At 47.0% G+C, this 14,002-nt stretch overlaps 1 protein-coding gene across 1 annotated transcript in view; it reads left to right on the top strand.

Moving 5' to 3' along the window:
• The window catches only part of rarab (retinoic acid receptor, alpha b), a 311,388-nt gene that overhangs the window by 124,117 nt on the left and 173,269 nt on the right, over window positions 1-14,002 (top strand). Inside the window, exon 3 of the mRNA XM_063190000.1 lies at window positions 6,748-7,918. Coding sequence (XP_063046070.1) covers window positions 7,753-7,918 — 166 coding nt within the window. The 5' untranslated portion in view covers window positions 6,748-7,752. The remainder of the gene's footprint in view (window positions 1-6,747; window positions 7,919-14,002) is intronic.

The raw sequence follows: 14,002 nt of genomic DNA, 5'->3' as shown, positions 1-14,002 counted from the left end.
TGTTTCACTGCACTTCAGCAGGTTTTTGTGTGTGTGTGTGTGTGTGTGTGTGTGTGTCTGTCTGTCTGTCTGTCTGTCTGTCTGTCTGTCTGTCTGTCTGTCTGTCTGTCTGTCTGTCTGTCTGTGTTCTCACTGCAGGTATTGTGTGTGCGTGCTTGCGTGGGTGGGTGGGTGTGTTTTTGTTTGTGTGTCACTTGGAGAGAGATACAGCACTTGTACCAGCCCTCTCAGTGTAGAGAGGACCACCACTGTGACCTTGCTTGTGTAATGTGTAGATGTTGCTGTGTGTGTGGATGTTGCTGTGTGTGTGGATGTTGCTGTGTGTGTGGATGTTGCTGTGTGTGTGGATGTTGCTGTGTGTGTGGATGTTGCTGTGTGTGTGGATGTTGCTCTGTGTGGATGTTGCTGTGTGTGTGGATGTTGAAAGTGAAAGTGAAAGCCCAACTGGGAAACTCCATATTACTGTGTGGATGTTGCCGTGTGGACGTTGCCGTGTGGACGTTGCCGTGTGTGTGGATGTTGCCGTGTGTGGACGTTGCCGTGTGTGTGGATGTTGCCGTGTGGATGTTGCCGTGTGTGTGGACATTGCCGTGTGTGGATGTTGCTGTGTGTGTGGATGTTGCTGTGTGTGTGGACGTTGCCGTGTGTGTGGATGTTGCCGTATGGATGTTGCTGTGTGTGTGGACGTTGCTGTGTGGATGTTACTGTGTGGTGTTCTGTTGCAAGTGTGCAGCGGGTGGGTGCTGGCTCCCTGGCTCTGTGTGTTTGATGTGAGAGGAGACTGGGCTAGCTGCTGCTGGGATCTCTCTGCTCTGCTCTGCTCTGCTCTGCTCTGCTCTGCTCGGTTGGTGAAGGCACACAGTGTGCATCTTCTTGGAAATCTACTTACACGGCACCTGGTGCACACACACACACTCACACACAAGCACAGGCGTGCACATGCACACAGGCACACATACACACACGCGGGCGCGCGCACACACACACACGGATGCACGCACATGGACGCACGCACACACACACACACACACACATATTCTCACGCACACAACTCAAACACGCACGCAGGCTTGCACGAATGCACACACGTGCACACACGTTCACACAGACACACACATACACAAACGCACGAAACACACTCAGATGCACACGCAGGTAAACAAAAATGTGCTCTCATACTCAGTCACAGACATTTCTGTGTCTTCTGTGCCATAAAGACACGCACACACGGACATACACACATACACACACACACACACACGCACACTTACTTTTCTCTCTCTCTCTGTCTCTCTCTGTCTCTCTCTCTCTCTCTCTCTCTCTCTCTCTCTCTCTCTCTCTCTCTCTCTCTCTCTCTCTCTCTCCCCTTACACACAAACACATGCCCATGATTAAATTAGCAAGCCCCATCGCAACATAAAGGGGACCTATGGGGTTTAACCTACTTAGTGGTGATGTTTAATAATGCATGAGGGAGATGGAGAGCAGAGCAACACACACACACACACACACACACACACACACACACACACACACACACACACACACACACACACACACACACACACACACACACACACACACACACACACACACACACACACACACACACACACACACACACACACACACACACACACACACACACACACACACGGCACAGCACAGTACAGCATACAACGCACAGCACAGCACAGCATACACACGGCACAATGAGGTATCTGCTGCCTCTCCTCTCCTCTCTCCTCCTCTGTCCTCCTCTGTCCTCCTCTCTCCTCTCCTCTCCTCTCCTCTCCTCTCCTCTCCTCTCCTCTCCTCCTCTCTCCTCTCCTCTCCTCCTCTCTCCTCTCCTCCTCTCTCCTCTCCTCTCCTCTCCTATCCTATCCTATCCTATCCTATCCTATCCTCTCCTCTCCTCTCCTCTCCTCTCCTCTCCTCTCCTCTCCTCTCCTCTCCTCTCCTCAGCTCAGCTCCTAGCTTTGATCTTCTTCTTCTCCCCTCCCCTCACCTCCCCTCCCCTCCTCTGCCTTCCCTCTCCTTCTCTCTTCCGTTCCTACTCATCACTCCCTCTACATCACACACACATGCCTGCGTGCACACACACACACACGCAGACGCACACATGCACAGATACGTTCACATGTGCACACATACAGTACGCGCACACACATTCACATGCGCGTATACGCATATTCCTACACACACATGCATTCACATGCACACATACACACAGACATGCAGTATACTTACACACATGCTCCCCACCCTGCACACACATAAACTCCTTGCTATCTTCTCCTGTCCTCTATGCTTCATGGCTTTGAATACCTCCCTTCCTTAGGGCCATATCCATACATTTGGCTCTGCTTATTCATCTCACTGATTCCTGAGAAAGCGGCTAAAACATGTCTCAGCAATAAACTGCCAATTCTGTTGAAAATAAACTACATTTTCATGAACAAAATGAATCCAGGTAAAGACCCAGGGGTCTGTTACACAAATGTACAGTCGTTTGAAATATTTACGTGTAATTTTATTACTTTTCATGGCTATAAACCTGACCACCCCCTGTAAAAACAGCTGTCCCAAGGACAGACATCATCATTTCAATTGACTTCAAATGTAAAAATCACTGATATTATTAAATAATATCACCACAATGTGAAAGTCCATATTGAAGTGGTTCTGCAGATATGCGCATAGTGCGTGTAAAGGAATATTTACTACTATTTTCTGATTGCTCAAAGTTTGTCCAGCATATTAGTCACCACCGTCAGATTTTTTTTAAAAGACAATAAAATCAGGTATGCACAAGGTCATTGTCATTACTTAGGACCCCTTTTCAAACCTTTAGCTCTACTGAATACTTCACCATCACTGAAGCTCCTGTAAGTTTACTAATTTCTCCTCAATTTGTTAATTTGTTCGGACACGGGTACTGTCCCAAACATAAACTGTCAACACCGTCGGGGGTTTTAATAGTATTATTTTACATTAATGTTAATTATATATACTTTTTCAGAAGCGGCATGAGGCCCCTAAGAAACAGAACGAAAACGAAGTGGCTGAGCAAAAAATGCATAATATGTAAAAGAGTGTTTTTTTGTCTCACACCGTCAGATGTCACCACCGTCAGATTTTGTTCCCCTCATCATCTTGTTCCATATTTTACTAAATTCTGCTGGTTAATGAAACATTACCAGACATGTTAGTAATAATTGTGACCCAAACTTATACTCCAGCCTCCACTGAGGTGCATTTGGAGGGTTTTTTGTCACAAAACCTGACGGTAGTGACATCTGATGTAGTTCACAAAAAAGCATGTGTTTTACATGTTTTTGACAAGTTTTAAGAATATGCTTCCAATAAGTATCTACAATTATGTTGAATTGTAAAAGTAATTCACTTAAATACAGTAAACATATTTTTTTTATTTCTAATTCTGTCTGACGCTGGTGGCAAAACCAAGAAAGAGACCATTTTATGAAAAATGTAAAACATGGGGAGCTTGGCCAATAAATTCACTGCACAGCCAAGACCCTCATCTATGATAATACACCTCTATATTTTGGATTTGAACAACTTAAAACCTGTTTATGCCACATTTTCAATAATCTAGGCCTACTTCCTAGAGTATCTAGCAAATGAAGAAAAAACACATGCACAAACATACTGTGCACACACTAAAATAAAGTGTTTATGCTAGATGTCATTGACTTGAGAGGGCTATTTATTTTGCTAAATGTAGGTAATAATTAGGTCACTTTCACCACCTTCAGATTACTGTCACCACCGTCAGTTCTTAAGTCACCACCGTAAGAAGGAGTTTTGGACATTTTAAATGAATGTCCTTACAAAATTTTCCTTTGGAGTTGTTGAATTATCAAAGTAATAGCAAATTTAAGCCTACACGAATATTTGTGAAATTACAAAAAAATGTTTGATCTATTTAGGCATTAAGTAAGCATTGTCTGACAGCACATATTTTTTAAATTAGAACACATGAAGCAGTATTAAAATAGAATGAAAGTGAATTTTCAACATTTAAAGGCGTATGTGTGAACCAAAAAACACACACAATCACTTAAAAACTCCAGATACATATGCAACCAAATCAATACACTTTTTATTGCTTTTAATTGTGTCTGACGGTGTTGACAAAAAACAAGGCATGATCGGAGAAAAACCTGATTTCTGAAAAAAATTCAAATGGGGAGATTGGCCTTGTGCATTTCTGAAAAGGCAAGACCTTTGTCTACGAGGATATACCATATTATTTTGTAATTCACTTTTCACGTTTTTTTCTTTCAAGATTACAACCTGTTTTAGCCACTTTCTCAAGAATAAGTGATCTGTGTGTGTGTGTGTGTGTGCGTGTGCGTGTGTGCACCTGTATATGTGTGTGAGTGCAGACATTCCGCTGTGTGTGTGTGTGTGTGTGTGTGTGTGTGTGTGTGTGTGTGTGTGTGTGTGTGTGTGTGTGTGTGTGTGTGTGTGTGTGTGTGTGTGTGTGTGTGTGTGTGTGTGTGTGTGTGTGTGTGTGTGTGTGTGTGTGTGTGTGTGTGTGTGCATGACATCCATACATACTGGCTGGCTTATTCCCCAGGGGCCTGTGGTGAGGGGTGTGAGGCTCTTTGGGATATAAGTGGGTTAAATGCAACACAACCCCGCGCCCACCACTAACTCACTCGGGTGATATATGGCACGCATGGAGAAAGCAGTCAGATAGGGAGGGATGGAGAGAGAGAGAGAGAGAGAGAGAGAGAGCGAGAGAGAGAGAGAGAGAGAGAGAGAGTAGAGGAAGAGAGGAGCAATGAAAGACGGAGAGAAGAGAGAAGAGAGATTGAGAGTAAGAGATACAGAAATAGAGGTAGAGAGAGGTTTAACACCCTTTCATTGTGAACCATCGTCACCGATTAAAAGTGTACTTTACCTAACATGTAGTGTATGTTGAGGAGAGAGAGAGAGAAAGAAAGAGAGAGAGAAAGAAAGAGAGAGAAAGAGAGATAGAGGTGGAGTGTCTGAGGTCATGCTGATCTGTGTGAGTATGTGTCACGTCAGGAAAGTGGAAGTGGTTGCCTCCACTTATGTCCACTCTGTCTATCCATGTTGCACCACCACCCAGAACAGAACATTACTCCACAATAGGACAGTATAATTACAAGGAGGGTAAGGAAACGAGCACACACAGAGGCTGAGTAATTTCATGAATCTTCACTGGACGAATAAGGCAAAAAACAAAAACAAAAAAGCCCCTAGTTCAGCCTGTGCCGAAAAACGTTTTGTGACTTCGCCGACATCACCGGCGTCCCCTGTTCTATTTTCAGTTTATTCACCCAGTACAGAAATGATGAAACCATTTCAGCCCTGTATGTGTGTGTGTGTGTGTCTGTGTCTGTGTGTGTGTGTGTGTGTGTGTGTGTGTGTGTGTGTGTGTGTGTGTGTGTGTGTGTGTGTGTGTGTGTGTGTGTGTGTGTGTGTGTGTGTGTGTGTGTGAGAGTTCCCTGCCCCTCCCTGCAGCTACTCTGTGCCATGTCATGTGTGTCATTTAGTGGGGTTTCATCTTTAGTAAGCGTCTGAATGACCAAAGTGACAAGGGCACACCCCTGCACAGCGTGAGGTACCCGCCTGCATGCCCACCCCCAAGCCTCTGCCAGAGCAAGGAGGGGTACGGGCGTAGGGGGCTACCCACAGACACACACAACATGATTTTATGCCATGAACCAATCGTTGCTGACGTGCCGTTACACAGCCCTGGCCAATAGCGACGAGGCTCCTGATTTTGCCAGCCAATCGGAATGAGGCAGGGAGTGTGGTTCGACCAATGGTGGGTGGGTGTGCTGGCTCTGCTGTCTGCTGCTGGGAGAGATGTGAGCGCCCCAGTTAATGAGCTCACAGGGGAAGACCTCTGCTGCCTTTTCCCACGCTGTCAAACACTCCTCAGCAGAAGGAAAGCAGGAGATGCTGCGCTGCGCTTCCTCCTCTCCTCCTCTGCTCTGTCTTTCGCCGTCCTTCATCTTCACTCTCTCATTTCATTCCTGCTCTCTTTCTCTCTCTCTCTCTCTCTCTCTCTCTCTCTCTCTCTCTCTCTCTCTCTCTCTCTCTCTCTCTCTCTCTCTCTCTCTCGCTCTCTATCCTGCTCTATCTGTCTCTCTCTTACTCTCTCTCTCCTGCTCTATTTCTCTCTCTCCTGCTCTCTCCCTCTCCTGCTCTCTTTCTCTCTCTCTCTCTCTCTCTCTCTCTCTCTCTCTCTCTCTCTCTCTCTCTCTCTCTCTCTCTCTTGCTCTCTCTCTCTATCTCTTGCTCTCATTCCCTTTATCTCATGGTAAGCCCACCCGCTCCCTTATTCCCCCCCCCCCCCACCCCCACACACACACACCTCAGCTTTCATGTACCCGAATTCAAACATGTTGTACTCGGAAACACGATACAGAAGTTAAAATTAGTATCACTGGAGCTCTTTTCAGCTTTCTCACAGTCTCTCTCTCTCTCTCTCTCTCTCTCTCTCTCTCTCTCTCTCTCTCTCTCTCTCTCTCTCTCTCTCTCTCTCTCTCTCTCTCTCTCTCTCTCCTTACTACCCCCCATCTGTCATTGCCTCTCCATTTCTCTCTTTTTATATCATATCTCCCTTTACTCCCCTTACCCCCCCCAACACACACACAGAGTAATGCTAATGTTCTCTCTCTCTCTCTCTCTCTCTCTCTCTCTCTCTTTCTCTCTCTCTCTCTCTCTCTCCATGTCTCTTAGGGAGCAACTGTCACCCTGACTCAGAGTGACGAGGTCACGTCGGGTTGCATCATGTGACCGCCAAGAGAGAGAGTGGCCCCGCCCATCGCTCGCTCGCATCGCATCGCATCGCTCAGTGGTCGCCCCGTCACAGCCTGTCACTTCCTGCCAAGGCAAAGGCAGAGGCAAACCAAGGCCAGGCAGCCCAGCCAGCACAGCACAGCGAGGCCCGTCCCCCTTGTCCCCTCCGCCCTCCGCCCTCCGCCCCGCGCTCTGTGACCGTCCCTGGTGGATGGAGAAGTGAAGTGTGTGGCGTGGCGTCACAGCACGCAGCATCCTGCTAAGTGCTGAGCTCACAGCACTCATCTGGCATCTGGACCCACAAAGGACAGAGGGGACGGACGGACGGACGGAAGGATGGAAGACAGACTCACCAACAAAAGCTGAAAGACAGAGAGAGAGAGAGAGATAAAGACAGAGAGAGAAAGAGAGAGAGAAAGAGAGTGTGCTGGACGTCCAGGAGAGGACACGCTGTCACGTTGCCAAGCAGAATTTTTGTTCAGAGAGAAACTACAAAGTTGAGTGAGAGTCTTTTTTTCAGCTTTTTTTGGACAAAAGGCCAGTGTGTCGCATACAGTATATATTTTTTTACTCATATCGCAAGTCCACGGCCTGGCTCATGTCTATGCGAAGGCCGATATATTCACATTGACACCTCCTGACAAACATACACATTCACACACTCATTTACACATAAACACACAGCCACACACGTGAGTACGTAGCACACGTACAAGGACACTGACGCGAGCCTTTCTCGGATTGTGGATTTATACCGTTCCCGTTATCGTTTTTTTGGGGATTCTTTGCGGCGCCCTCGTGATGTAAACGTCGGCCGCCACCACGGACAAGTACGGGAGAAGTTTTGGCGGCGGGGGAGGGATCGGATTCGGGAGTGGGAGCGTAGGAGGAGGAGCAGGAGGAGCAGGAGGAGGAGGGGGGCGGCGTGGGGAGCTCAGTCTTAGCATGTCGGGGAACGGTAACCCTCCCTGCCCACCTGGGGTGCCCGCCCACCTAGGCGGCTTCCCCATCCCCCACTACTCCTACTTCTTCCCCCACATGCTGGGGGGGCTCTCGCCACCCGCCCTGCCCGGCCTGCCCGTCAGCGGCTACAGCACCCCGTCTCCAGCCAGTAAGTACTCACCTACGCTTTTTATTTACCTTTACGGGCCAATGGGAATGCTCTGTTTGTTTGATTGACAGTGTCTTGGGCCAATAAGTACCCCACTCTTTCTTTGCTTCTATTGACCTTCGATGCCTGAGTCATTAGGCCTATATGATCTGTGGAAGGGCCTGGTTGTGCTGGTTGGAATGGTCTGTTTGTTTGATTGACGGATTTGACCTTTAATGTGTATCCAGCCAGTAAGTGTCCTACTTTTTGCGGCTTCTGACTTTTTATGTACGTTCAAGGCCTGAGCCATGAGGCCTAGCTGTGGATCACATGGTCCTGGTTGGGCCAATGAGACTGGTCTCTGTGTTAAATTCACTGTTTCAGACTGTTTCACACTTTCTTTATCTTCATGGGCAGCTCTATTGGCAACAGGTTTGTTGTGGCCAATACATTATTTCTACAGGGCTGGGATCTAGCCCGTCTGAAAGCACAAAAGTGTGTGTGCGTGTGTGCGCGTGTGTGCGCGTGTGTGCGTGTGTGTGTGTGCGCGTGTGTGCGCGCGCGTGTGTGCGCGCGCGTGTGTGCGTGTGTGTGTGTGTGTGTGTGTGTGTGTGCGCGTGTGTGTGTGTGTGTGTGTGTGTGTGTGTGTGTGTGTGTGTGTGTGTGTGTGTGTGTGTGTGTGTGTGTGTGTGTGTGTGTGTGTGTGTGTGTGTAACTGTGCGCGTGTGTATGTGTGTGCAGGCGTGTGTGTGTGTGTGTGTTTCCGGCATGCTATTGCTTGCTGCGCGTTCCCTGCGTTCTCTCCTGTCCGGGCCAGCGGCTGAGCCAGAAGGCTAGCCAGAGGCAGAGTACAGGGATCTGAAGGAGAAGAACGCTCCGGAGTTGGAATTACAATTTGCAATTGGAACTGGAACTGCTGCTTGTGTTTTATTTTTGGCACAGCCCTGAGTATACTTAGTATGGAGTAGCAGGTGGCGAAAGGAGAGGAGAGGAGAGGAGAGGAGAGCAGAGGAAAACAAACTGTTTGGGGTGTGATATGGAGAGCTGATCATGCCGCCGCGGGGGTGGAAGACGAAGGACCGAAGAAGACATGCCATTACTGATGCCACTCACTTACTCAATCACTCGTTGAGAAACAATTTTTTGGCACATCGGTGTAAGTCATAAATAGATATCTGTTTATTATTTTTACCCCTTTCTTGCTGATGCAGGTAGTCAACAAAATACAAGCTGAGGAGAGTTGTGTGGGACATTTTCGACAAGGTGAAAATAGACAGAAATGGCTATCCGACTGACAGACTTTTACACGCGTGAAGTATGACGAGCTCTATTTACATGGATGCGCATCGTTGAGCACTGTATGGCATTGTCACAAGTTCCAAGTGATAAAATGAATTCTAGACATTGTATATGTAAGCCTACTGTAGGTAGGTTACATGTTTTGTCTGCTTTTCAGGCAGACAACCCGTGCTGTCACAACACTCGACCGTCAAGTCAATAAAAACAAAAGAGTCTGCCAAGGAGGGTGACATGTTTATTTAGCAAATGATTGGTGTTGGCTAAGGTGCTCTGTTTAGGCCTAACACAGACATGCAGAGAGGTCCTCAGCTGAACCCAGGCCTGACCTTATCTGGAGGCCAAGGACAGACCTAGGGACATGGGCTGTTCCAGGATCAGTTAGGGTGATGCGGGTGCTTTTTATCACTGCCAGGGAGGTTATGTTGTGTTGGTCTGTCTGTCTGTCTGTCTGTCTGTCTGTCTGTCTGTCTGTCTGTCTGCCTGTCTGTCTGTCTGCTTGTCAGCAGGATAACTCAAAAAGTTATGCACGGATTTGGATGAAACTTTGTGGAGTTGTTGGAAATGATGAAAGGAACAAGTGATCCGGAACCAGGATTAAAAAAAAAAAGATTCTTCACCATTGCAAATTGAATTGCGGGACAGGGCAAATTGTGACATTCCAGTTTCTAACTCCACAAAAAGAATGAGAAAGACTTGAACTTAAAGATAAAAATATAGTGTAACAAATGTTCTATCAAACAGCTTCCTCGGCAGAGGTCTGCACTGTCTGAGTGCATTTCTTTTTTCCATTGTAAACAAACAGAAAGGGTGAGTGGGGTGGAGCCAGGGGTTCTGTTTGGGCCAGGTGGCGGCCGCGTGGCGAATACTGCAGACCGGCGGAGAATGTTGCAGTGATCTGAGCCAGCCGGGTTTCAATGTGGGGAAAAGACGGACAGACGCGCGAGCACACGCACACGTGTACGCATGTACGCACGTACGCGCACACACAAAATCACATACAGAGTTGTCTGAGAGAGCATTGTTTCACTATTGGACACACACACACACACACACACACACACACACACACACACACACACACACACACACACACACACACACACACACACACACACACACACACACACACAGAAAACTGGCGAAACTGACAATTTCTTGAGTTGGACTTTTTTTGTGCCAATGTCACTTCTTGCCGTGTGTGTGTGTGTGTGTGTGTGTGTGTGTGTGTGTGTGTGTGTGTGTGTGTGTGTGTGTGTGTGTGTGTGTGTGTGTGTGTGTGTGTGTGTGTGTGTGTGTGTGTGTGTGTGTGTGTGTGTGTGTGTGGGCGCGTGCACGTTTGTGCCTGTGTCCATGCATGCGTGTGTGTTGGTTGTGTGGCAGAAGTCTTATCTTTCCCTATACACGCTATATGTAGTGAGATGATGATGGTGTGTGTGTGTGTGTGTGTGTGTGTGTGTGTGTGTGTGTGTGTGTGTGTGTGTGTGTGTGTGTGTGTGTGTGTGTGTGTGTGTGTGTGTGTGTGTGTGTGTGTGTGTGTGTTACGTAAGTGCATTTGTGCATACCTGTGCATGAACATGTGCGTGTGTGTGTGAGTGAGTCTCCCCATATCCCTGTATGAGGCATCTGGGGACTGGAGAAGGCCTGCTGTGTCTGAAGCACATGGCAAAGGTCATTAGTCAGGTCATGTTTTGTGGAAAAGGGTAAAACATGGGTCAATCTGTCACACTGTTGCGCCTTAAATGCTCTGGTTTGTTGGGCCATGACAAACTAGGGATGGTGACACTAAGTGAATTCCGTATCTGAATTTCCGAAGGGTTGAAATAGTTCAACCGCGCGCACGCACGCACGCACGCACGCACGCACGCACGTTGCACACACACTGTCCACGCACACTGTCCACGCACACTGTCCACGCACACTGTCCACACACACTGTCCACACACACACACACACACACACACACACACACACACACACACACACACACACACACACACACACACACACACACACACACACACACACACACACAGAAATATACACACATTCATTTCATTTCACGTAAATGGCCTGTCATCTTTGGCGATTCTGTTGAAAGAAAAGGGATGGGCCGTTTCTGAAATCACACTTTCTTAATTTCCTGAGTTGCGTACATTTCACCACTGACCTCTGCCGTGTCCTCAGTGAGCGCTCTGGGTGGAATAGTTTTGCACGTAGGACAGTCAAGTCAAGTCTTCTGAGATCACACTCTTGAACTCAATGACCCATGGCTGACCTACGCATGTATACCATGTTTCCTCAATGAATAGCCTGGCTCTTTACAGAAACCTGCCTTTTTAAATAACTTTTAGCAACATTTTGAATTCATAAAAGCCTGTCTCAGTCACAGCACAGCACAGCACAGCACAGCACAGCACAGCACAGCACAGCACAGCACAGCACAGCACAGCACAGCACAGCACAGCACAGCACAGCACAGCACAGCACAGCACACAACACAACACAACACAACATAACACACAACACAACACAACACAACAACACAACACAACAGAAAAAACAGCACAACACACAACACACAACACAACACAACACAACACAACACAACACAACACAACACAACACAACACAACACAACACAACACAACACAACACAACACAACACAACAGAAAAAACAGCACAACACAACAGAAAAAACAGCACAACACACAACACACAACACAACACAACACAACACAACACAACACAACACAACACAACACAACACAACACAACACAACACAACACAACACAACACAACACAACACAACACAACACAACACAACACAACACAACACAACACAACACAACACTTCCTGTTTGAACTGCTTCAGTAGAACACTCTTGATACACATGATAACACTTCCCAGAAAGTGGGGCTGGGCTCTTTTGCAGTATATCTTTAATATCATTACTTCACGGTCTGTTTGCGTCCTACACTGATCACCCTTTTCGTTCTTACCAGAGAAAAGAGGAAGGATGGGCCAGGGCCTACAAGTACCTGCGTCATGGCATGCTTCACAGGAAGGTGGGGGAGGTACTGGGGTGGGGGTGATTATGTCACTACTGTGTGTGTGTGTGTGTGTGTGTGTGTGTGTGTGTGTGTGTGTGTGTGTGTGTGTGTGTGTGTGTGTGTGTGTGTGTGTGTGTGTGTGTGTGTGTGTGTGTGTGCGCGTGTACATCTTCGTATGCAAAAGGGATGGAAATTTGAAGAATTTGAGCACACAATGATGACTTACTCTTCATTGATAGCGAATTTTAGTTTCACAATTTTATCAGTGTTTAATTGTCAGTTACACATATTGCAAAGTTCATTTCCACCCCTTACTCCGTATGAAGACTCTTATAGAGACATGTAGGCATACATTAAAACATGGAGAGTGCCTGTGGAAATCATGGGAAAATGCAGCTACAAATACGGCGAAAAAGAACTGAAGAAGAAGAAGACGAAGAAGATGAAGAAATGAATGAGTGAAAGCCGAGGGAAGGGAAGTGAAGTAGCTAAGCAGCAGTGGTGTAGTCTACGTAGAAAGCAGGTATACCGAGTATACCCACTTCAAAATTTCTGGAGTTTCAGTATACCCACTAAAAATTGATTGATCCATTATAGTACTTAGAATAGCACAAATACAGTATACCCACTTCCAAAAATGCTCAAATATACAGTATACCCACCACAAAAAGTAGACTACACCACTGCTAAGTAGCTAATTATTAATGTGGCGAAAAAGAACTGAATAATAATAAGAAGAATAATAAGAAGAAGATGATGAAATGAATGAGTGAAAGCCAAGGGAAGGGAAGTGAAGTAGCTAAGTAGCTAAGTATTAGCGTGGTGCTCAGCTCCCAGCAGGCCTGTGGCATGTGGAGGTGGCCTCAGCTGTGGCGGCCTCCCTCCACTTACACGCCTGCAGGACTGGACTGGGGGAGAAATGGGGTCAGTATCTGACTACTTGTATTGCCTCATCATGAACTGATGAAACATTTGCTTTGCTTTCAGTTGAAATGTAATGCATTGCAATGCATTGTACAACTGAATCGGATCGGATTGGATGAATGGATAGCTTGGATGAATGGATAGCTTGGATGAATGGATAGGTTGTATTTTAAAATAACAATAAAAACAGTTTTTTATATGTTACTTTAAAAGCCCTTCTAGGGACGGGCATTGGAAATTAGCCTATGGCTACAAATGCTATGATACTTATCTGTTAGGTTGTTGTACAGCCTACATGATGTGTATTTGTCCCTACTCAAATAAACCATAACTGAACTAACTGAACTGAACTGGATCGAATCGCAGAGAATCCAATGGAATCGCTACCTCCCGAATCATGATCGAATCGGATCGTGAGGGCAGTGCCAATTCACACCACTATTGGTTACTAGGTTGGTCTGTCTGTCTGTCTGTCTGTCTGTCTGTCTGTCTGTCTGTCTGTCTGTCTGTCTGTCGGTTGGTTGGTTGGTCTGTCTGTCGGTTGGTTGGTGAAATGTCTGTGGTTGGTACACACTGGTGTCTCCTTACCGCACCACTACAGAGAACCCGACCGAGAACCCTGTAGCCTTGCCAGCCCACTCAGTCTGTTTTCGGGCCGACCAGAATGGTGCCGGTGTTGGTGCCCGCACCAGTTACGTTCGGCACTAAAGTGCTCACTTGCGAACCACCCACAATGATACGGGGCTCTGAACTTTTTCCGCACTTGACTGTGTTACCTGAATGAACATGCCGACGTCCACATTGTCGTCACGGTTCATGGAGAAAAATC

The sequence above is a fragment of the Engraulis encrasicolus genome, chromosome 2 (genome assembly GCF_034702125.1).
Source record: "Engraulis encrasicolus isolate BLACKSEA-1 chromosome 2, IST_EnEncr_1.0, whole genome shotgun sequence".
Taxonomy (NCBI): Eukaryota; Metazoa; Chordata; class Actinopteri; order Clupeiformes; family Engraulidae; genus Engraulis; species Engraulis encrasicolus.
This window is presented reverse-complemented; position numbering and strand designations above follow the sequence as displayed.